The 26513-nt window shown below is 31.1% G+C and overlaps 1 protein-coding gene across 4 annotated transcripts; it reads left to right on the top strand.

Annotated features, from left to right (window-relative positions):
- On the top strand, positions 15377-22771 carry LOC109346065 (protein PHOSPHATE STARVATION RESPONSE 1-like). 4 transcript variants are annotated; one of them, XM_019585429.1, is made up of 9 exons: positions 15377-15477; positions 17870-17941; positions 18030-18621; positions 18728-18938; positions 19041-19117; positions 19200-19239; positions 19978-20035; positions 21081-21150; positions 22006-22771. In XM_019585429.1, exons 3-9 carry the CDS (start codon positions 18037-18039, stop codon positions 22321-22323), a joined length of 1359 nt encoding a protein of 452 aa, XP_019440974.1. In that variant the 5' UTR covers positions 15377-15477; positions 17870-17941; positions 18030-18036; the 3' UTR covers positions 22324-22771. The 4 variants fall into 4 exon arrangements, with proteins under 4 accessions (XP_019440974.1, XP_019440977.1, XP_019440976.1 ...); XM_019585432.1 differs by having other exon boundaries at positions 17870-18621; positions 18740-18938; XM_019585431.1 differs by lacking the exon at positions 17870-17941 and having other exon boundaries at positions 15403-15477.

Genomic DNA, 26513 nt, shown 5'->3' on the forward strand with positions numbered 1-26513 from the left:
TTCTAATTTCCGCCGGGCACCCCCAAACATGCAGGTGCCTTAAACTAGGTTTCCTTCCTGTCCACAGTTCAAAAGGAGTCTTTGGAACTGCCTTACTAGGAACCCTATTTAATAAGTACATGGCGGTCTTTAGAGCATAAGTCCACAATGAAATGGGTAAAGATGAATTACTCAACATACTCCTAACCATATTCAACAATGTTCTATTACGCCTTTCCGATACACCATTTTGTTGTGGTGTACCTGGCATTGTGTATTGTGCACATATGCCACGACTTTCAAGGAATTTAGCAAATGGACCTGGATGTTGTCCATTTTCATCATATCTTCCATAATACTCACCACCTCGATTAGACCTGATAATTTTCACCCTTTTATCTAATTGTCTTTCAACTTCAGTAATGTAAATCTCTAAGGCTTTTAGGGCTTGAGATTTATCAGACAATAAATAGATATATCCATAACGTGAATAATCATCAATGAAGGTAATGAAATATTTTTCTTTATTGAAAGAATTAACATCAAAAGGTCCACAAATATCTGTGTGTATAATTTCAAGAAGCTTAGTGCTTCTTGTGGCTCCTTTCTTTGTGTGTTTTGTTTGTTTACCTTTAATGCAATCCACACAAATATTCAGATCGGTAAAATCTAAATCTGGAAGGATTTCATTCTTTACTAATCCTTTCATTCTTTCTTTGGAAATGTGTCCCAAACGTTTATGCCACAAATAAGCAGAACATTCATCAATTAAGCCACGCTTAATTCTAACATTATGATGCAAGGTTAGAAGTGTTTCAGAGAAAAGATTATCAAGATTTAATTTATACAATCCATCACATAATATACCATTACCAATTAAATGAGTATATTTATACAAACTGAAACATTCATTACCAAATTTAAAAGAGTATCCAGCAACATCAAGTTTAGATAAAGAAACCAAATTCCTAGATATATTAGGTACATAAAGGGTTTCAAATAAATCTAAATGATGTCCAGTGTCAAGGATTAAACGATAAGTCCCGACGGCTTCCACTGGAACCTTCACTCTGTTTCCCATAAAGACAAATTTTTCATTTGGTCTTGTAGTTCGGGTCGTAATGAATCCCTGCATAGTATTAGAAACATGAGCAGTACATCCAGAGTCAATCCACCAAGTATTATAAGGAACTTCTGCTAAGTTTGATTCAAAACATACATAAGCACTCGTCTTACCTTTCTTTTCAAACCAATCTTTGTGTTTTGGACAATCATTTTGGAAATGCCCAATCTTTCTAAAGAAACGGCATCTGTTATCATGATGTTCCTTCTTGTGGATTTGAGAAGATGACTCATTAATCTTTAAGAGTCCTTTCCCTTTCTTGTCATGTTTCTTACTTACTTTCTTTCTAGCTCCTCGATGATTAACATAATTGATGGAATGATTTCCTTGACTCCTCATTCTTGTTTCCTCTTGAACTAACATACTATGCAATTCATGTACATTCCATTTGTCTTTCATGGTGTTATAGTTCATTTGGAAAGGACCATATTCAGAGGGTAATGAATTTAGTATAAATTGCACAAGGAAGTTTTCATCCACATCCATTCCCAATGTCTTAAGTCTTGCTGCAATGTTTGTCATTTCAATAACATGTTCATGCATAGTACGAGAACCATCAAATTTTATGGTGGTCAATGTACTCATTAGTGTCCCAGCAAGAGACTTGTCAGCAGTTTGAGAGCGCTCTTCCACAAACTTTAGCATTTCTTTAGCACTTTCAGTTTTAGGAAGAGCTGACTTAATGTTGCCAGCAATACTCATTCGCATATACATTAGACTCAATCTGTTTGATCTTTCCCAATTTCTGTAATGAACTTTATGTTCTTCAGTGCTTATATTGGTAATAGCACTTGGCTTATCTTCTCTAAGTGATAAATCCAAATCCATTACCCCAAGGTAAAATTGGATTTGTTCACTCCATTCAGAGAAGTTAAGTCCATTGAAAGTTGGAATAGATGAGAATTGCGAATGCAAAGCAATAGGTACTGCAATCAATGAAATCAAACAAAAAAAAAATTAAGGCTTTGAGTTACATTTAATTCAGAATACTTCATAAGTGTATATTAATGTCTACCTTTGGGTAATCCATCAATATACCATACTAGACATGATGATACTAAAAGAAAATTCTTATAATTTGGCAATAATGCATGCATAAATTAGAAACATTTACTATCTTTGGATATATAAATATAACTAATGATGCATTTACAATACCAACATTCATGCTTATTGATTATAAGAACAAATAATCAACCTTTGGGCGATTCTTAACTGTCTTATAATAATGAATTTCATTTACTCATAAACCAATAATTGATGTATCATTTTTAGTATCAAATTAATGAGTAAATGAAATATGATCATACAATTTGGAATTAAATGAACATAAAGATTTGACCACTTTGGTGATTAACAAATCTATCATACAATAATTCCAAACATTTAACAAGTCATATTACATATACATATGACTCTGAATTTGAACATAAATTTCACATGAAACAATCATAGTAAAACTTCAAATGAAATTGTAACTTAAATGTGCATATGGCTTAAGCCCTTTCTCATATATATCTGGATACTGTACAGAAAACATAAATGTGTTTGCATAATAATATATAAAATGTATTGTTTCTTTCCCATATATATACACATTTCGTTACTTTTATGCAATATATATAAAACATGTAATATATATTTTTATTGTTATTCTGTATAAGACAAAAGAACATAAGGCCATTAATGTATAAATAGAAACACAATGCAGAGTAAAACACTGTATCTATCCATAATGCAGTTTTAAAAATTGTTCCTTAAATATATGTATACATATTCGTTTTCTTTTGAATATATGATGCGAAAGATAAGGCATATATAAAAACAAAGAAAAAACTTAACAAGAAACAGAATAAAAGTATACATGAATAATAAAAAAATAAAAAAATAAAAGGAACATTAGAAATAATGTTTGGTTTACTAAAACATAGTTTGCTCAATTTCGTTTGTTATGTTTTATATGTTTTCAGTTTCAGTGAAAGTAGGAATATTTGAAACTGTGCACATATTTTACAGAGATGTCTTTATCCATAGTCAGAAGTTATATATTCTGAATCCAAAAATTACTTATCAATCAATGCAGCGGAAATAATCATATATGAATTCTCTCTACACATTCAAGAATATATTTTAAACATTCAGGATCAAATCATCATATATGGAAAACTATAAGTTCTTAAACACAGTGCTCTAATACCACATGTAAACTTTATTTGAAGTCATGTATAAATGGATCTTAAGAAATCTTAGTTTTCACATCCGTAAGAATAGTTACAGATTACTAACCTTTCCCCATGGCGATACGATCCTCCATTTAGTTGTTGTTTGGTGTTCTTGGTTTATAGAGTAACTTTTCTATCTCCTTCCCGTTCTTACTATGCTATTCCTTAAGTGATGGCTGATAGAGCAATCTTTATGGGCAGAGATAGGGACAATGTTTTTATGGTCCTTTTTCTTGTTAGTATAGTGTTTCCATCAAACACTATATATAGGCTCTTTTCTAAGAGTCTTAACATTTCATTGATGACTCTTTATCCAAGAGTTATATCATTCAAACAATGAAATAATATATCCATTAATGTCACAAGAGGCATATTTCTTACCTGAGGTTGAGAATTCTCATTGGTAATGTACTAATATTTGTCTATGAAAAATAGATAAAAAGGAAATAGAAGAAGTAAATGAGAAAATGTAGAATAAAATGCAAGGATTTGAAACCGGATGTTGACAATTCATATATATCAGATCTTAATTAATTGAACCAATTCAATGAATCACCACTATCTCATCAAATACTTACACATGGATTGAGTAATATTTAAGGTAAATGTTGTGCAAAACAACATTAGTTGACACAACAGTGTATAATAATTGTATTCCTCTTTCTTATTTTTGAGATATAAGAAGTAAAGATGGATATATAAATAAATATGGGTTCAAACATTTTCTTAAAAATATCACGTATAAAGATTTAATCTCATTTTCAGAATAACAGAGACAATTTTTTATTAAGCTACTAGTTTGTAACTTAGATGAATTGAAGTTGAGTAGATATTAACAATTAACTTTTCACGTTTTGATTTTACATTTTCTTAAAAATATCACGTATAAAGATTTAATCTCATTTTCAGAATAACAGAGACAATTTTTGATTAAGCTACTAGTTTGTAACTTAGATGAATTGAAGTTGAAAAGATATTAACAATTAACTTTTCACGTTTTGATTTTACATTTGTTAAAGTTTAAATTTTGAGATGAGAATTATTATTTTCCTATTAATAAGAATATTATTTCATTTTATGAGTAAGAAATTAATTTTTTTTAGAGTAAGTGACTATCTTCTCCGATAAATATATTTGATTAAGTTACTAGCCTGGAAGTTTTGAGTAGATATTAACAATTAACTTTTTTGATTTGACATTTTGGTTGCTAAAGTTTAAATTTTGAAATGAAAATCAATTTTTTTTTGTACTACTAGATCTTATATGAGTAAGAAATTAAGAATCATATATAATCTTGGTGCTCTTCACACGGTCCACACACTACAAAGAATATATGTGCTGTTTTCTAATTTATCATTTTCACATGTTTGAGTCCCCACTATTGAGGCAGATGAATATTTCTAAATATTTTCGATATTTTTTCAAGAAAAATTTATTCCAATTGGGTATTGAGTATTCACTATGTCAGGCACCCTCGCAGCTTTATAAATGTTTAAAAGTGTATTTATAAACTAATAATGTCTTCATACCCATAACAGAATTTAATTTCACAATTCTAAATTTCTATGCACTTCAAATTATTAATTTTACTAACTGGTACCAACCTTCTTCTTCTATTTGTATCACATATTTCTAGGATATGGTGTAAGGAGATGCAACTAGGAGCCAAGTGGTGCAACCTTGGTTCTTGTCATTACTGGTTAAGATCCAATGAAAAAGTATATTCTAAATTTCTTTGTGTTTACTTTATGAGTCTAATCTACTGTAGGATTAAGTGGTCCTTGTAATTTTATTGTTGTTGATGATTCAGTGATATGTGTAATTTATACTCTAGCCTTTTGTTTTCAGGGATGAAATTCTGAAAGTTGTTTAATTATTTTAGCTGAAATCATGTCTTCAAGCAGGCTTGGAGTTTTAAGTTTAAAGATAGAAAAAAGGAGCAAGGGTGATCAGTTACCAACTATGATGAAATATTTAGACCTCAATGAACTTTTAGTTAGATTGAAGATAGATCAATATATTGATTTATTAAAACACTGCACTGTATAAAGTACATTTGGGTGATCCAAAGAACAACTCACAAGATATACTTGTTAATGAACATTATTGAGTTTGTTATAATTTTTATAGATCAATATTTTGTATATTTATATCTATACTATATAAAGGGAAAATATGGTATAATTATTATGATGTAATTTTACTTTCATATTTTACCCTTAAATTTTTTAATTTTTACAAAAAAATCATATAATTATATATAATCATTACCAACGTATTAACCACCTAACTAACATTATAATAAATAAAAAGTTAAAATAAAAACTATCCCAATAAAAAATACAATATAAAATATAATCAATACAAAAAATATAAATAAAATATATAAAATTTGAATAATTGACATCGTAAAGTATGAATTTGGACTGCCAGACACGTCACAACTGGTTTTGGCAATTATTGTGCCAACAATTTTTTTTAAAAGCAATATTATATAAGGATGACTTAGTATATAGGATTCTTATAAAGTAATATGTATCAGTGTTGTTAAAACCGTACCGGCTATCAAACCGGTCAGAGTAGTGGTACAGTGGTTCAACCAGTGGTTCAGTAATTAAACTACATGCCGGTTAAACCGGACATACCTACTTATATTTATATATATATAAACCTATAACAAAAAAATTCCAAATAGGTAGATACTCAAATTTATAATCCATATTTATAATCTACTCAAAATTCACATAAATAAACAACTTTAAGTCTTTAACAAATTCAAAGTCTAAATTAAAAAACATATATCAATCCAAAAGTATCACTTTAACAACCACAAAATATAAATAAATGACATAACTTCACAACTCACTGTATCAAACAAATAAATTTTGAGTTTTAACATTTAATATCAATGAGTCAAAGTTATCTTGTATGAATTCCAAGATTACACAAATGTCACGGAGATTACACACGAATGTTATGAACCAAAATATGTAATCTAAATATGCTTAGGAAGCATGTGCCTTGAAGTGTTGAAGAAGAGTTGGAAATATGGGTCTCCTTGTAATGGATTTTTAAGTTTTTAAGTTTTTTTAAAAAAAAATATATATGTGTATAAACCAACCGGTTTAGTAAAATACCGGCCGGTTCACCGGTTTTGACTGGTTTTAACCAGTTTTAATATTTGGCCGGTTCAACACCTGTACCGTACCGGTTAGGGGGCCGATTCACCGGTTTTCCGGTTGAACCGGCCGATATGGTACGGTTTTCATAACTATGATATGTATGGTGAATAAATGTATACAATCTACTCACACTAAAAATATGTTATTTCGAAAATTTAAACGAATTTGAGCGACTATAAGACATTCTTGTTGTAGGTAAAGAAATACTACCCTTACCTAAATCATTATTTATTTTAGTTATATAATTTGAATTTTTACATGTATTATTATATGAAATGACCATGACGTTGACGTATTTGCTCAACTTTCAAAGTAATTTTTTATCTTTATTATTACTAGTGTGTACAGCTGTACAGGCACTTCGTGTCTGCCGGCGAATATTGTGTGATACTACATATTCAATTTTTATATATTATATTTTTTGTTTATGATAATGTTTAATTTAAGGTGAGATATGTGGTTAATTAATGTATTGGTGGTAGTTGCTTAGGATTATATAGTTTTTTTTGTAAAAATTAAATAATGCTAAGGGCAATATTGGAAATGAAAATTACACCACGAGGGAAGTTATTTCAAGTTTTGGCTTTATATATAGTATAGATAGATTATTGTTACAATAATAAATTTATATTTTTATGCTTGTCTATTTTGTCTAAGGTCAATGTGAATTGGTGCTTATATTGTCTTTCCTAATTATAAAGGTTTAGATTTCTTTGAGTCTAGAAACAAATTTGGTTCCAAATATTGAGTCGATTAACATTGGGGAAGGACAAATCCTACCCATCCTAACTTCACTCATACTTTTACTTGAAAAAACCTAATTCTTGTTTGTCTAATTAGAAAAAAGAGTAAAAACATAGTTCCTAACACCTCAATTTACTAACCCAAAATAATTATGTTCCTTTGTAATTAAAAAATATTACTTCAAAAATCCGAGTTAACTTAAAATTTGATAAAGTAGTCAAATATGATTAAACACAAAATGAAAGCGAAGTGCACCATTGGAGATTGATCCATGCTTTGATGAAGACAAACATGAAGACAAACTTGAAGATCATTCAACAAACAACATGTCGATGACTCAAGTGGTGACTTATTAGACTTATAATTCTTTATTATCTTTTCCATAGATATTGAGTCTAGGTTAGGTAAATCAAAATGTGAGTCTCACAAGACTTAATAAAGTAATTAATCCACTAAAATGAGACATCATCTAAAAATATATGATAATTAAGTTCATGCATTTGAATACATTGATTTTATGCATTAAAGGTATTAATTGATTTTGTGCATTAAAGGTATTATATTTGGAAATCATGTATTGCATGAGCATATATCATATAGGTAGTTCACCATGCATTAACAAGCCGATTTTACACTGTTTAATGGATTATGAATTCTGTTAATTCATTAACAGACACTGTTTAATCGATTATAAATAGTGTTAATCGATTAACAGAATCACATTTTTAACAGAATATTGAAAAACTGAAAACAGTTATTTTCAACAACTCGTTAATCGATTAAATGGGTACTTAATCGATTAACTGGGACTTTAGACAACTTTCTATTTAAACTGAAATCTTAGCATATGTGGCATAAGAATCCATACATTTTTATATCATTTTCTCTTCATATTTTCGAGTTACTCACTGTCATATCTAGGAGAAAATATTACATGTTGCATTAGGATAAAGATTAGATCATGCTAAGGCTTTAAGTTTCATATTCATATTGCATGTTCTTTGAAAATCCTTCATGCATCATTCTTGTGTTTCTTGGAAAGAAAAGAGATAGTTTTTAATGATTGCATAATTTCAGAAACCTCATGCATGTACGTTCATATTAGACTAGGAAGTCTTGTGAGTTCTTGGTTAGGTTTTAGTCTTTGATCTTTATTGTAAAATACGAGTATTATGTACTCATTCATAACTCAAAGCATTGTAATTCAAGGATTAGGAAAATCCTAGCTGCGGTTAGGTAAGGTGTTATGCACAAAGATTTGGAGGTCTTAGGATAAAGAGCGATACCTTAGCTGTGGCCGAATCGTGGTAAGAAAGGTTTTCTTGGGAGGCGATTTTAGGAAAGGTCAAACCAAGGGTGACGAAGTTCTTTTGGTTCCAAGAAAGAAGTGTCCGAGTCTTGTAATTGGGAGCGTGTATGTAACTATACATTGTGTTCTATAGTGAAGAAGAAAATCTCCCAAGATCATAAGGGGAGACCTCGATGTAGTTTTGCAGTGGACCGCAAAATGAACTAGGATAAAATCATTGCGCAATATTTTCTATCCCTTTCTCTTTTACATTTCAAGTTGTAATATTGCATGATATAACATGATAATTTGTATACTAGTTCTATGCTATATCTACTTTAATTATGTGTAAAAATATCTGTTATATCATTGTTTGATTTCTCGTAACCTACCATGCAAGAGAGCTATTAAACAAAATTTTCTGCATTTTGTTTTTACTGTGTTTAATCGATTATGAACAATGCTTAATCGATTAACTGGCCATTTTTCAGCAAGTATGCAAAAACCCAAAAAGCAGAACTTGAGCTCCGCTACAGCTATTCAACCCCCTTTCTAGGTGTGTTCTGTCCACTGATACCTAACATAAACATTCTTTTTTTATCATGAACATGTCATATGTACAAAAACTCTCACGGGCTCCGCCCGAAATATAAAATGAAAATGTCAAAATAGGAGAATCTTAATAGTGCAAAAGACGTCATTGGATTCCGTCCAAAATACACAAAATAGAAATGCTAAAGTTAAAAGAATCTTAATTTACACAACTTTTACTAGGCTCTGCCTAAAACTTAAAAGTAGGAAAGCTAAAAATACACAAATCTTAACATACACTAGTTTTTCATTGGGCTCCGCCCAATCACAAATATAAAACTTTTATACTTATCAATATAACATATAATAGAATATCATAACTACGAAAAAATATTCAATATAATCAAGCCAAAACAAGATTATCCTAATCAGAGCCACAATCCAACATAGTATGTATCCCTAACTGAACTACAGTCAAGACTTCCATCCTATTCCCAAAATGGGTATTCATACTGCATATATACTCAACCTGCATAAACAACGTATATCATACAAAAGAAAACAGAGGATGAAGTAAGATACCAACTACGACGACCGTAGCATGGATTTACATAGATTATAACATTAAAGCAACAAAAACATATACAACAATTATAATCAATCAATGTCAACAAAGTGCAAATGATGTATGTTGTATCCACCTTTGGACATGGGGAAGAATATCCATAAGCATTAAATCGTGTAATGCAATGCATGTGGGCCCTCACAACAACATCAATAGGAAATCAATCGGAAGTACATGTTCTCTCTGGTGTGTCCAACAACACCAGAACACTCTACACCGATCCAGACAGCTTAAAGAGGGTGTCAGAGTTAGATTGGTTTAAGAATAGCTATTCTGGCCTGGGCTACTTCAACTAATTAACCCCCAAGGTATCATGAAGTAAAAACATCAAAACCGCCCCTATTCACTTCCCAATATATTTCTATCCTGAATCTTTCCGATCAAAAACCATATTTTCCAATATAATGATGTATGCACACTAACTTCAGTTAGCCAGGTAAGTCTTTTAAATCAATTATACTCACACTTTACCTATCTTAAGGCATATTCTATCTAGCCATCTTAGTCTCAAGGACTCACTACTAACAACATTACTAACCCGAGGTACAAATCCTCAACTTAACCATCACTATTTTAGAATGGCCTAGGAGGCAAGCACCACTTACAAACACAATGATGTTGAGAAGGTAAATAAAATCACCTTGAGCCTCGCCCATTAATTCTACACCTTCGAGGTGTTCAAAAATTCTACATCTTCCTTACTCCAATGATCTTGTCTACCTATCTTTGAATTCAAACAATAAATTATAAGAATTTTAACTTCAAATTACACACATACCCCATTTGATCATCCACTTAGACCAATTCATGGTAATTCACAACATCTAAAACTCAGCTCACAACTTATGTACACTATCTTTATTCTCAACCCAACAACCTAAAAACAAACAACAAAAACATGACTACACTCTTGTTTTATATCCTCACATCCTACTTTAGCACTACTTAACCTAATATATTAACATCCTCAAGAATTTACAACTTATTTCATTTATAGAATATATATGAATAATTTCATGTGTTACTCATCTAAAAGGACCTTCACATCAAAGCCTATAGAAGATGTGCTACAACCATATGATATAAAAAAACAAATATATGAATCTCAACTATAAGGATATTTATTCCCTAAAGTCATTATATATTTCCTTACTTAACCATTTTGTCATCACATAACTTGCTCACACCCATAATTATTACATGAAAGCAATCATCTCATTCCCATTATTAATTATCAATATTTTACAACAACAAGAAGACAACAATTCACATCAATATCATTATTATTATAACATCACATCAATTTTATACATATCACACTACACATTATCTATCATCATGTAAATCAAAATACACATTGACCTTGAAACACAGAACATGTTGGCATGTAGACATTTAACAATTGCAATATAAGTATTATCACACTCAATTATCATCCAATTACACACTTTCATGACAATGTGCACCATATATAAACACTTTGTATGTTGGTAACTACAATTAAACCAATTATCAATACATAACATCGTTAAAGTTGTTAGTTGATTTCAGTTTGTTAGTTGTAATATTGTTTTCGTTAATCGAATAAGAGTTTAATTAATCGATTAACTACTTAGTTATTAGTTAGACATTGTAGTATATAAAGATTGATTCTCTTATTCCTTGTAATTCATTTCAATTCAATATAGAATGATTCCATTTTCTCATTCATGATTCATTTTCTCATTCCTTCTTGTTCATTAAGAAGATCTCTCTTATCTATGGCTCCTACCATTTTAACATGATATCAGAGCAATAATTATGAGCTTCCACTTATCCCTTCCATCTTCTTTTTCTCCATCAACCTTTCTTTTCCTCACCTAATATGTTAGGCCTTCTCCACCACCTTCACTGCCATTCACAGCAAATTGTTGTTCAAGAATCATCAACGAAGGGCTCAACTTTTCACTCATCACTTCTTCACAACCACAACCTCCACAACCAAATGTACAACTAGAAGACCAACCACGTACAACCATTCATTTCACTACTCCATGCATGGATTCACCACTTTCTGAATTTTCTATTTTGCATGGCTCGGTTCTTGTTAAGTTGATTAACGTCCCTATAATGCAATAGTATTGATGCAATGAAGAAGTTACATTTTTTTTATCTGTTAAAGAACTCATCTTAAGGCTATTTTTATTCTTTAATCTTTGGACAATGAAGCTTCCCTGAGTCTGAAATATGAAAAAGTGATTTTATGCTACCAACCTGTATGTGATTCCTCATAAGTGGATTTACCTGGCTTTGATGACCCATCAAGGGCTTTCTTTCCAGCTACTTGGTTTGTGGGCTTCCTTGCATTGGATAAATCTCCATTTCATTACTTTTCTACATTACTTTTGCATTGAGACTATCATCTAATAGAAAGTTCTCAATCTTCAAAATATTAAAAATGTTCATGGAGGAATTCTTTGTCCAAGAAGTGGATGTGATGTTGTCCTCAATCTTATGGCAGAAATATTGAACAAATAAAAGTTTTGTGGAGCAAAGAATTCACCAACATTATTTGATTTGAATCTTTACTGGAGATCTTGGACTTGCTTTAGGTGTTGCAATCATGGATATGAAGCAAGCTTCCACAGTAACAATCAATTGGCTATTTTTCTTAAACTTGCACATCAGCACGTTTCTTATCAGGATGAAGCCTCAAGGTTTCAAGGTCAGTGCAGTAGCTTGGAATAAATCTTTTCTTCTCAATGACAACAAGAATCTACACTTTCTTTCATCTATTACCCCTAATTATTTCTCATTTCTTTATTACTCTAGTTTCTTTACCATTCTCTCTCATTAAACACACAACATTATAGTGTGTAATTTTTTCTTCATTGAAGCAACATATAAGGATTAAGATTAATGTCCATCTCATTTTCTCTCTTTTATCTGTTATGATTGGTTTGCTTCTGTCAAAAAGATGGTTAAGCACCGGATGAAATTGCTTCTGCCAAATGGTGGTTAAGCGTCAGGATTGCTTCATGTTCAGATTTCAAGATTGGGAGACGAAAATTTGCTCACCAGCAAGAAGAGGTATTAGAGTATGTGTGGTGTTTATCACAGTCATTTCAAGCTTGGAATGCTTGACACATTTCAGCTTGAGGGGATGTTAAAGTTGTTAGTTGGTTTCAGTTTGTTAGTTGTAATATTGTTTTCATTAATCAATTAAGAGTTTAATTAATGGATTAACTAGTTAGTTATTAGTTAGGCATTGTAGTATATAAAGGGTGATTCCTTTATTCCTTGTAACTCATTTCAATTCAATATAGAATGATTCCATTTTCTCATTCATGATTCATTTTCTCATTCCTTCTTGTTCATCAAGAAGATCTCTCTTATCCATGACTCCTACCATTTTAACAAACATATTAACTATTAAGCATACAAGACTCGACTACATCGTCATGAACCCGACTCTCCAACTTTGAGGGAGTTGGAGAACTTTAATGCAATAATCTAAGACCACTTGGTATTCTCCCTCACCTTAGTTGCTTTAACTCATAACTTTAAAGTTGTTGAACTATTCTTTGCGGCGTCCACTTGACCCAAGCATCAACAAAATGATCAATACTAGTCCATTTACTCATCTCTACATGTGAGTAGTCATTTCAAATGAAAGAAGTCACATAATCCCACTTAAGGATAATGACATGAGACTATGTATTTGGATGCAAGTCTCTCTTTATACTTGTGTAGACCAATGTTAAATTGAAAAGGGTTGATGATTGAAGCATGAATTTAGTATGAATCATAATCTAAATAGTACAATAATGAAATTGAAATCATATTTAAGAAAGAATAATACAAGAGATTGGACAAGGAAAATAATGAGAGAATGAGAATAGTGAAGTGGCTAATGGAGAAAGAAAGTTGATGTTTCTTTGTATCTACTGTTAGGGTTATGAATTGAGATACAAATTGTGGTGGTAGTGGCTTTTTTCTAGTGTCGGGAGATATAAGGGTTTGAAATATATATTTTTAGTAAAAATAATATATATGGACTCTAGCACTTCCACAATTATAAGAATAAACATATTTTATATTACAATAATATATCACAAATTAGTAAGAACAATATATAATCAATATAATTATTAATTTGTAAACTCAAAGTAAATCTTTGTGCAATTAGGAATTAAAGCTAAAAAAATTTAAGATAAATGTAATCAATCCTCAATCTTTAAGTAATTCAAAATATCTTCTAAATAATTTATATTCCGTTTTAGTTCAATCTATAAAAATGATATATCTTAACCACTTATATTATTCAAGTCAAAAATAAAAACTATCAAAGTTATGTTGTTAGAAACCTTTAAAAATTATGAAAACAATCACACTGATATAAATTACAATTTCAAAAGTAAAGTTACACCAATGATCCACTCAAATCATTAAAGATTAATTGCTAGGATTAATTTAGTAATTCACTTTTGGATGAATTATCGATAACTGAAAATTAAGGTGTTACATAGTTTGCTCATCAAAAAAATTGTGTGTCAATTTTGGTCTCTAGAAATTTGAAAAATTAAAAATGGTCCCAAAATATTAAGTGTTGGAATAATGATATTTAACATTTTTATGACTCTTAACAAATCTTATTTTGACTCACATTTAAAAAAAATTAAATACTAATTTAAATTTAAATTTTTTAAATTAAATTAATACACACAAAAATTTATAAGGGATAAAATTAATATTCACTTTTTAAAAAACAAAAAGTACATAGCTACACCATGAAAAATATAGGAATTATCACATAAGTAGTATTTCCACATAAAATGACATATACTTTATTTATTAAGAAATGATGTTTAAAACATATATTATATTATTTATTATATTATTGTAGGTAAGAGGGTTAATAAACTGATTTTGTATTAAGATATTACTATATTCTTTTTAAGTGTCCTTTTAGAAATAAAAGTGTTTATAGTTATATGTCGTTTTACAAAACGAAGTTAACATTAATAATTGTATTTTACAATTTTATCCTTACTTGAGAAATAAAAATGATAATAAATAAAAAGAGTAATGATATATTTTCTCCTTAATCCTTGAATATCATCAAAATATGACATATCTCACTTGCAAATCAATTATTAATAAATAAAATATTATTTTATAACATATGTTACTTTTCTTAATGTATATGAGGATTTGTGGGTAATATATATTTTCTAATAAAAACCATTTATAATTATTATAGAGAAAATAAAGAAAAATATATTTTAATAATGTTACTTTTCTTATGTTTTTTAAACTTACTTCTAATCTTAGCCATCAATTATAAGAAAATTCAATGGTTTGAATTAATGTATAGATCCAAACTATTAGATATCCATATAATTGATGACTACTATGATGAAGAGTAAATTTAAAAAACTTACTCTTTGAGTAAATGGACTCCATATTAAAATATATCAATTTTATAAAAAGAGTAAAAAATATATTAATAGAATAAAATCATCAAAATAATTTGAAATACTTTAAGTCATTACTTCAAAATTGGATATATGGATTAAATCAATAATTATTCAGTATTTCATATTTATGCGTACAACCTTAAAAATATTCCTAAATGTCAGATTCACAGTTATGTGGGATGTTATTGGTAAAAGAAAATAAAAAAGAAAGAGAATTAAATAATGATTGGACATTGCATAAGTCAGAGGAGTGGTGAACACATCAAAACGCAGTGTCTCTCTACGTTTCGATGCTGCGTCTTGCTTTCCCTTCTTTCCCACCAAGTTAGTTACTCTTTTTTCCTTTTCTTTCTTAATTCAATCGATTTGTAAGTATGATTTGGTAAAAAATTTATATTCCTATTGCTATGAATGGTGTGATTCTGAATTGCTTTCTGAGAGTGTTTTTTTATCATCGGTTTAATATTTATGTAATTTTGTCTGAACTTCTTAGTAGCAACTGGAAGCACTGATTCTACTTCTAATATATTTCATTTAACCATAAAATGTTCAAATTGTTAAATTTTGTATTTACTATTTCATTGGGAAAGCATATGTTTTTTCATAGGTCGTTGAGCTAATCTCGAGTTCTGAGAGTCTAGTAATGGAATATAAGAGGAGAAAGTGATTTTTTTAATTTTTGTTATTAAAAAACAATTAAAATCATGGCTGTTAAATCATGGTCTATCCGGTACTGAAGAGGAGCGGGGTATGAGATTATGGATTTACGCAGCCTTATCCTCGCGAACAAAGAGACTGTTTTCAGAGTTTAAACCCTTGACTTCCAGGTCACTAGACAAACAACCTTACTGTTGTATCGAGACTAACCCTCTTTATATGGTCATAAATAATAAATCCAGAGATCTCTTGAAGCAAAGAGATACTGGAAACCGCTTTACCAAACAATTAGTATTTTGTGCAGTTATTGTATGTTTAGGCAGTTATGTATCTGAATTATTAGTATGTTGTGTCTTTAGGCATGATGGATTTGTATGATGGTATTTTATATATATGGGGTGTGAAAGGGGTAGTTTTACTGTTTACAAAATGTTGGAGGAGGAGACTCTTGTTAGGTGAAAACCTTGTGTTGGTGTTTGTTAGGGGGAGACCATTTGTTTGTACTCAAATCTGGCTTTACAATTTTGGGCTGCTAAGCTCTTTTCCTGAGTCTATAGAAGAAAGAAATGGAGAAAACGCAAGCTGCCTTCAGCAAGGGAAATTGGGCCTCGAGGTAACACTGAACCTCATGAAGAGGAAAGGAACCAAGGAAGCATTGAAGGAATGAGCTCACCTGAGAGAAAGACATAAGAGGAGAATGTTGAGTCAGTTAACAGGATGGTTGGCTACCACATGATGATCAGAGAGAAGAGTGATTTTGGAATGATGGCCAAATGATTTTGGTATCACTCGCATCTTGAAGGAAATGGGGATAAAAGGGTCGCGGGGAGAGAGAGCATAGGCAGTTATTAAGTGAGGTTGGTAAGGGTCTGGGAATTTCTGTATCTGTTGGTTCTTTATACTTTTTATCTACTCTTGTATTACAGTATTATAGTTTTTCAATATCATGGGTTGATTTTTTTCAGTCCATCAGTTACACTTAAATTAAAGCTGCTTTACGTCTCTGCTAGTGCTTTTAGATTGTTAACCAAACTTATGGTCACTTTTAAAATTAGTATTCTTATCTTTTAAAACTGGTGAGTTGATGAGTCTTAGAAGAAAAGATAATTGTTGAGTATGAGGATACTATATGATAACACAGGTAAAAGAATGCACAAAAGAAGAAGAAGATCCGAACAAATTCGATCCGGAATCAATTGAATTCCGGATACTAATACCTCTTTATTGATTGCAAGATTAGAAGAAAACAATGAAGAACCCTAATTGATTCCCTGAATCAATTACACACTACAAGATTGATTCCCTGAATCAAATCCCCTCCTACTCAATACATCCCAAAGCTAAACTTCTCTAAAACTAGCTCTTTATTTATAGCCTAACTAACAACTAACCACTAGGGGTATTTTTGGAATCTTTTAACCACTTTCCTATTTCCCCTTCTATATACATTTTCAATATTAGGCTTTGGCCTTGGCCTAACCCTATCACTATATTGGTATTCTGTACTTGAGCTTATGTTATACTTGTTTTTTGTCACCAATCATGTGTACATTGCAAAAATGAAAGGTTGAAAATTTCACTTCAGATTCAGAGGTCTTACAATCAAGATACTATGTTTCTTGAAGGAAGTCTGAGGTTTTTGTCCATAGTTGGACTTGTACCCGTCATTTGGAGAGTAGGTATTGTGTTACTTGAGAAAAGGGTAACAGTGTTATGCTGCACTCTACAATTGTATAGGAGAGTTGTTTCATATCCTGCTAATTAATCATGAAGTGGTTGTTTTATATCCTAGATTGCTTGAACCATGAATTATTATCAGGCTTTGAATATTTTTCTTACATGGAACTTTGAGGTTTGGGATGAGTGACTATGATGGTTAACCTTTCATATGTTCCTGCTGTCCCAACTTTGACTTGTTTTCAGGATTGTGCGTGCTCTTTACTTTTAGTCTTTGATTTTGAGGTTTTATACTCTTGAGACTTAGTATTCTTAAAGTGGGTTGCTTTCTTTTGAGTAATCTTTTCTATTACGGACTAAGGAGCACTTTTTGCTTTCGCAGATCTTAAAATTGATGACAACTAGTCTGGTTTGGGCATCAACGACAAAGAGCAATTTGTGTAGAATTTTGCTGGTGAGTATTAACATGATGAAAATGGAGGCTGTAAAATTTTATTAGTTGACTGATAACTGACAGTTTATCTTTTTAATTAACAAATAAGGAAAATAATGGAAGCTCGCTCCACCTTCTCCTTTGAAAGAACAAGTGCGAAACAGCTCATGGGGATGTCTGGACCACTTTCTTCATCCTTTCCAGCACCAGTAGAAGCGACATGTCCTAAGTTCCCCGATTCACATCTGGCTTTGGTTGAAAAAGAGCATATGCCAAGACCTTTTTCTCATTCAAGTCATTTAAATTCCTGTGGAGTAGTTGGGCATATTTTTTCATCTTCCCCGGGATATTCAACTGATCTTCACCACTCATCCCTTTCACCTCATGAAAAACACTCCACAAATGCTCATTTCATTTCACAATTACCTACTAACTTAGATCCACTACCACTATCATATTTCAAAGAAAATAGTGCTTCCTGCCCTACAGATTCCATGCCTAGCTTTCTGAATTTTCCTGCAAATACCTCCATTGATAATAGTCAGGTAGAAATGAATAACTGCAATATCATGGCATCTGAGGAGTATTGTAAGCGAAATGATTGGCAGGAGTGGGCTGACCAGCTAATCAGTGATGATGATCCTTTGACTTCTAGTTGGAACGAACTTTTTCCTGAAGACATTCAAGATCTTGATCCAAAGGTTAAGTTTTCAATAATTTGAACCAATAATTCAATGTTCAATTTCAGAGGAAACTTTTGAGTAATTTATTCTAGCAATATTTTAGAATCTCATTTTGTTGCTTTAGGTTGCTTTTCAGGTTCCAAAACCATCTTCACAATTTCCAGAACATCAACCCCAACGCTACCAACAACTTTCTGCATTATCTGTAGAAAATTGCAATGGTGCTGCCCCCTCTTCTTCGGCAAATTCTGCTTCTGCCAAGCCACGAATGCGTTGGACACCAGAACTTCATGAGGCCTTTGTAGAGGCTGTCAACCAACTCGGTGGCAGTGAAAGTATGTTCATCTCTCTTTCTCTCTTTGTTAACTCCTTAGCCTTAGTTTTTTAAACTTGGGACTCTTCCCCTCTTCCTTGGCTTTGCTGTTTTCTTTCTACAGGAGCTACTCCTAAGGGTGTTCTGAAGCTTATGAAAGTTGAAGGATTAACTATATATCATGTTAAAAGCCACTTGCAGGTATGTGCACTTTTCTTCTTAAGAACATTGGTTTGTTTGCTTGCGTGTGCTTTTAGTAAAACAGATGTGGATTTAAATGCAGAAATACAGGACAGCTAGATATAGACCAGAGTCATCTGAAGGTACATGAGATAATTATAAATATCCATTTTGTATATCAGTGAGGATCCCTTGACACTGGTGTAAAATATGAACTTTTCACTGTTCAATAAAATTTTAAGTATCTTTTTTGGTACACTTACTGACTACTGTAGGATAAGATGCTCATATAATGTAGAATTGTAGATCATTCTCAATTGAAAACTTGTTTGGTTCTTTATCACTTTTTTAAGTTGATGTTATTGTTAAATCATACATGTGCTTCTCAAGCATAAGCAAATATTAACTATTTGAATAAATACGTATTAATGCCTAATGTTTTGTGCATTCAATGGTTACATTAATGAAAATCACGTTGAATAAGAAGTTGAATAAGAAGTTGAATAAGAAGTTATTGAATGATCAATGGTGTAAGTGTCTAAAATCTTAAACTAGTGTCAGTGGGTATTAACCCATTGTATACAAGATTTTGACTAAAATGTAAGTTCCCATGGATTCTTTTTCCTGTAGACTGCATCAATTAGTTGTTGTATATATATGGATGTACTGACCCATATGGCAATTATATTACTAATCTAAAATCTGCGTGGTTGCTTAAGAAAGTAGAAACTAAAATTTGACCTTATTTGTCCTGAGAAAAGTTTGACTGTGAAATATGTTATTGATCTTATTTGAAGTGGTGTTTCTTGAAAGTTGAAATCTAGAGCCATACTCCTTCTGTGTAGTGAGCTAACCTATAGTTTGTTGACTACTGTTGGCAGGAGGGACAGAGAAAAATACAAGTTCAATTGATGATATCTCATCTCTAGATTTGAAAACGTAAGTAAGCTCTTCATGCTATTTTTAATAGTTTCTGCTACGTAGCATTACTCTAAATGTTAATACACCAAATTGTTAACTACATTTCATTTTTTTAATATGTTGATGCTGGTACAAATGCTGCATTCTCCGAATATTTTAAATGAGTCATGAAACATGGTAGGCTGGTAACTAAGCTTTGTTTGGGAGTTAGGAGGAAAAGGGAAAGAGAGGTATCAAAGGGTTAGGAAAGGGGAGGAAGGGAAAGGAAAATGAAGGAAATCCTCTCCTTGTTTCGGAGTATGAAATTTAGATGAAGGAGGATAAACTAATGATAATGTAAGAATATTTTTTTTATTTTCCCTTAAAAATGTAATTAACAATGAGAAATGGACAATAATATGTAATTATATATTATTACTAAACATATTTATAGCTATTTTGACATTTTATCTCCAAAAAACCCCAAATTAGGGGAACTTTAAAAATAGACACATGGAGGCTTTCCAAAGTCATCCCTTCCCTTCCCCTCCAAAACCCTACTCCTAAACAAGGCCTAAGAGAATATGGCTCTTGAAATTTGAAGTGGGCATAAACTTTCCATCTATAGTTGATGTTAGTTTTTCATTTTTTTTGGCTGACAAAGTTGAGTGTCCAATACTGCTACCTAGGGGAAAGTTCAAGAATGAATATAAGGGCTGCCCAGTGCACGAGACTCTCACATAGTGGAGTCTAGGGAGGATAATTTATGCAGCCTTATTGCAAAGAGACTGTTTATAGGATTTAAACTCATGACCTTCAGGTTACAAGACAAACAACTTTATCGTTGTGCCTAGGCTCACCCTCCTCAAGAATGAATATAAGGATTAAAATAAATTTGAAAGAGGCTTTGTTATGCCACAAAGGATTAGACTGGAATAAGGATAACAAGGTGACTTGTAAAGTTTTCTAAGTGATCCGGGATTAAGGGCACATTAGGGCCAACATTTAATGGTTCCATGTAAAGTTTGTGGTCATATTTTGCACCGAAATTGTTATGCTGACTTTATTATTGCATTGTTGGTAGTGGTATTGAGATCACTGAAGCTCTACGACTGCAGATGGAGGTTCAGAAGCGGTTACATGAACAACTTGAGGTATGAAGTCTGTTCTTTTAGGGTTAGTTTGGGAGTTGGATTTTGGAGAGGAAGGGAGGGAAAGAGAAGGCTTGGGAGCTATGAAACAAGTGTATTTAATGGTTCCCAAGCCTTCCCTTTCCCTCTCTTGCCCTCCAAAATCCAACTCCCAAACTAAGCCTTAGGAATTCCTTCTGACATGATCCAATGAATTCAATTGAAAAAGTAAAATGTGGTTAAAATTTGTTGTTAGCTCAACTTAGGAGTTAGGACTTCAAGATTGTAATTGAAATGAACAACAAGTGATGCTTGTGAGGTAGGTGAAAGAAATTGAATGGTTGTAACTTACCTTTAAAGAAAGAAGTTAATATTGTTTACTAAACTACCACTCTCATTCTCTGTATTTTGGTTACTATTTTAATAATTTATCTCTTAATTGATGATCAATTTCATATGCATTATTAATGTGAAAGCTCTGTACACCATGGTATACACGGCACACATACATCTTAACCTTTTCAAATTACAAATTTGAGTTCTTTCAGACTTTTTGCACTTTCTCTTCAATGTTGTTTTCTTTTTATTCTTTTCATTTTGGGAAGATAAAAAGATATGATTAATAAATTTAATCATGTACACTGTTGTTTTGTTTCCTACATTGATAAGATCTTCTGATTCTTTTGTTGAGTATGTAACTAATATCACTCATTGTTTGGCATATAGATTATGCATATATCATTTAGCCATAATGTGCTTCTGTTATATGACTTTGCATTAGTATTTAGGGATTTTCATTTGAAATAAAAGCATGGATACCCCAACTATTTCTCTTATGGTGAGCTGATACAGTTCTCTGCCCCTTTATTTTTCTGTTAGATTCAAAGAAATCTACAGTTGCGAATAGAAGAACAAGGAAGGTACCTCCAGATGATGTTCGAGAAGCAATGTAAACCCGGCATTGAAACATTTAAGGCACCATCATCTACCACTGAGAACCCATCTGGAGTCTCTTTGGACTGTTGTAGGTCAGGACCTGATCAAGCTAATGGAACTACCGCAGCTGAGGAAGGGTCACTGGAAATGGGTGCAAAGCATGATTCTCCCAAAGGTCAACCTTCTGAGAATCCTAAGCAACATGTTATTGGTGGTGATGATAGTGCTCAAGCCTCAAAGCGTAAACGGACAAACGAGTAGGCCGTATGATATGCCAACTGAGTATTAATCTTACAGGACAACACTCTTTGGTGAAAGATTTCATTTTAGGAAGAAAGACTAGGCTAAGTATTTCAATGAGTTCTAACTGGTGTACTATATTTTACATTTAGCGAAAGACCACGCATCAATCACTTGAATGCCTTAGGTTCGATTTTCACTGTTAGCAATCCCCCTCGATAGGTGATTGATTATCTCTACCGGAAGTCCATGCCAAAACTTGTAAGCATGTTCTATCATTAGAATGTCATGCACTGCATTTTTCTTAAAATCTGTAACTAAAAATAAGAAAAGATGATGAGTCAAGCCAACAAGGTTGTTGCTCAACTTGATGTAGGATGTTTGATTCTCTAATAGGTCACCTATCTCAATTCTTTATAGGTGGTGCACCTCTATTGTAGAAATAAAATGACTCAATTTTGAATTTTCATTAATCAATAACTCTAATGTTTGATAATGACTAAGCTTCAAATCATAGGTGAGGGATTAAGAAAATGCCTCACCAATTTCCATTGATACATAATTCTATGTTGGTATGTATAGTAGTGAAAGTTAGGATAATGACTAGGCCTCAAGTAATAGGTGAGGATGAAGAGAACATCTCACCAACTTCCATTAAAATAGAAAATTATTGGTTGGTAGGGTTTTTGTTCACAATAAATTATTATATGATTCAGGATAATAATCTAAAAGTAAATAAGTTTATTCTAAATCAGTTGTGAAGATGTAATCGAGATTATTGATATGGACCATATAATAGTTTTTTTCCTTATTCGTTATGTTTTTCTATGGTACCAATTATAGTGAAGGACATATTTGCAAATCACTTTAACAAGTGTTAGTATCTCAAATCCCCACGATGGGGGTTTGTTCACTTGATATTTTTTATTTATTTGGTTAATTGTTTCACTTACCTCAACTTTTTATTGTTCCATCTAAGAGAAGCAGTCTCAGCTTTGGTAGTTTTCAGGAAGTAGTGTTAGCTTTGGTAGTTTTGGCTTGATTTTAAAGAACAAGTCATGAAGCACCTTCTCATCATCTTGGAAATGAAAAGAAATTGAAGCTTTCGAAACTATAGAGTACACTAAATAATACTTTGAGATGACTCTGAAGTCTTTTATTATCCTTCAAAACCCAACTTGCAAACAAACCGCTTATTTGGCTTAACAATTAACATAAATCCATCCATTACAAAGACTCTAAATCTAGGGCTTTAAACTTCGTAATTAAGATGAAGCTATAATGCATATCCCTTGCCTCTATAGTCTATAGTTTTCGTGCTAAAAATCTCATACATGTTTAGCCTTACTAAAGTTCTTCACAATGACATTGATATAGTTCAATGTATATTCCCCTGTTACTAGTGGAGCGATGCAAAATAAATACTCATTCGAGTTTAAATCATCAGCACTTTATGGTTGAACAGAGTTTCAGAATTTTCTTATTGACTCCAATGTTATGATTTCAAAATGAAAGTAAAAAAATCATAGCATTCACTTAATTTTGAAGCTTTGTCTGCTGAATAAAGTAGTGGAAGTACAAGACAATAGTCATTGATAACATGTTGATTCACTCAGTTTGTTAGAATTTCATATGGTAGTTATAAGTTATAATTACATTTTTAGTTGTAAACCAAACATTAATATAAATTTATCAAATTTAATAGAAATTGGTTCTTATATTTTAAGGTACATAAATTTCATAATTAAAAAAGTCATCAGATAGTTCTTAATTTTTTTCCAACGAAATAAATTGTTCCCATAAATTTTGAATTCAACTAACGTTGTGTGTGTTTGGCCTAGCTTATTTTTTACTTCTCCTTATAAGTAAAAGTTGGGCGAAAACTAATATTCAAAAGCTCTCCATTTAAAACACCAAAGAGTTACACCATATGTAATTATAACTAAATAGCTAAACTTAATTACATTGAAGTGTCTTTCAATGATTTTTCAACTTCAAGGAAGAAAAAATCAATAAGTTTAACAATGACAACAATGAGTTGATTATCTTAACGAGGAATAATCATTGTGGAGGGATTCAGAACTTTCACTGGTTCAACTTAACCCCACTTCAGGAATATATATTTGGTGAAGTAGCAAGACCATTTTATTGTGTTAGAAATTATAAAAGAGATGCATTTTAATCCAAATATTGATCATCTCCGATATTGGAGGAGATGATGACATGTGACATTTAATTTTTTTTAATAGTACAAATTTTAAATTAAAGTTTTTTTAAATCAACAAATTAATCTGGGCCTAACACTCTATTACGGGAGAAAATCACAATCATTTTAATCCAAGGAATGGTGTAACCTTAAACAAGTTCAAACACTTATACATTACTCTCAACTCACCCATAAATCATTAACATCTTAGGTTTAAACTCCTGTTTGGTAGATACTCTTCTCCTAATTATTCCGCTTACCAAACAACCATTTCTTCTGCATATAAATACTCTCTTCTATTGTGACCTTCTTTTAGCCACTTCAACTAATATTCTAGGCCTAATATTAACCACTGGACCTGACTCCCCAAATGAATCTCATTTTTCTTGTAAGCTATGGACTAGAACCCTGAGGTAACTAGACCGTTTTTCCTTTCACTTCTTTTTAATTAATTTTATGTTCCATTATGACACTAATTAATTAGTCGTTTCAATTGGAAAATAAATTAACCAGTCTTCATTCTATTATACAATAATTATATTAGTCATACAACTATACTGGTAAGACTAACTAAAAGTAGTTATACTGATCAGTTTTCATTTAAAATTATAATTTTTTTTTATGAAAGTAACCTAATTTTGACTAAAATGTTATTATGAATCATCAAACAAAAAATTACTATCAAAATGTTAGTATTGATGATAAAAACATAATTATTATCATTGTTTATACTTTTAAAATATGATCAACCACCAAATCACAAATTTTATTTTAATAAGTGGTGCAAATAAAAATAGTTATTATATGTTTTATTATTTTTCAACATTAATATAAATAGATAAATATATATATATATATATTACTTATATGTAATTCAATTAATAAACCACCTATTATACCTTGCAATATGATTACACTGATATCTTGTTCGATTTCAGGACCAATATAATGTTAATACTTATGTTGCTGCCAGTTTTTCATGACGTGCACTCCAATATTTGCATAGAAAAGGTTTCATATTTTATGTATTTCAATGTCAACCTTGATTTGTAACCAAAAAAAATGTCAAGCTCAATTAATTAATGGAGTCCATTTCGAGAGTGAGAACCAGTGGTTAAGATAGGACTAGTTTCACTCATGCAAAAACCCGCTCTAAGCTTCCACCTCAAATTTTAATTGGAATCATAGTTTTAGAATGTGAGGAGAATAAATTATCTACAAGTTTTAAAATTTTTAATTTAAAAATAAATGAAGATCTTAACAAAGAGGATCTGATCTTGTCAAATTGAAGGTTAGCTTCTCATTATTATTGCCGTCATTATCCTTAATTAACATAACTTAATTAAGTGAAGATTTAAGAACTAATGAACAACAAAATTCCTTCTTCATTGGTTATTTCTAAAGATGATATCTTCCTTATCAACTAGTGTCTCTTGTACTAGAATATATGGATGAAATATTTTTATATATTTTTTATTTATTTATTTAATTAAAAAAAATTAAAGAAAATTTGAATCCTTAAATATTTTTAGGTACCGCATGTTAAAATTTAGGTCTAGTACTCGATTCTCCAGTATTGGGGAGAAGCTCAACCCCTTAAAAAATAAACTTCTCTCCAATACTGACCTCTCCAATAGTACTGGAATATGTAGAGAATATATTTTTATATGTTTTTTATTTATTTAATTAAATTAAATACTTTTAAGTATCACATATCATAATCTGATCCATTATTGAGCTCTCCAGAACTAGACCTACATTATATATCTCTTTATCAAGTTTTTGTTTTATTCATTACTTTGAAATGAAAAGTCAATCTTTTTTACCTCTTGCCTAACCTTTTTCTTAAGTTGTTAAGAATAAACTTCATTCAGGCCAAAGATGATTCTCACAATCAATCGGAATACAATTCAGACCAATTTAGTTAAATAATATTTCTTTCCATTTCAATAATTTTTCATATTTCTACTAAGTTAGCTTTACCAAACAATTTCCTGTTTGGGAA

Source organism: Lupinus angustifolius, chromosome LG04, assembly GCF_001865875.1.
Source record: "Lupinus angustifolius cultivar Tanjil chromosome LG04, LupAngTanjil_v1.0, whole genome shotgun sequence".
NCBI classification, from domain to species: domain Eukaryota; kingdom Viridiplantae; phylum Streptophyta; class Magnoliopsida; order Fabales; family Fabaceae; genus Lupinus; species Lupinus angustifolius.

Coding starts and splice junctions, on each gene's coding strand:
- LOC109346065 (XM_019585429.1), top strand. CDS start 18,037: ATGGAAGCTCGCTCCACCTTCTCCTTTGAAAGAACAAGTGCGAAACAG. Junction 20,036..21,080: donor TCATCTCTAGATTTGAAAAC/GTAAGTAAGCTC, acceptor CATTGTTGGTAG/TGGTATTGAGATCACTGAAG. Junction 21,151..22,005: donor GGTTACATGAACAACTTGAG/GTATGAAGTCTG, acceptor TTTTTCTGTTAG/ATTCAAAGAAATCTACAGTT.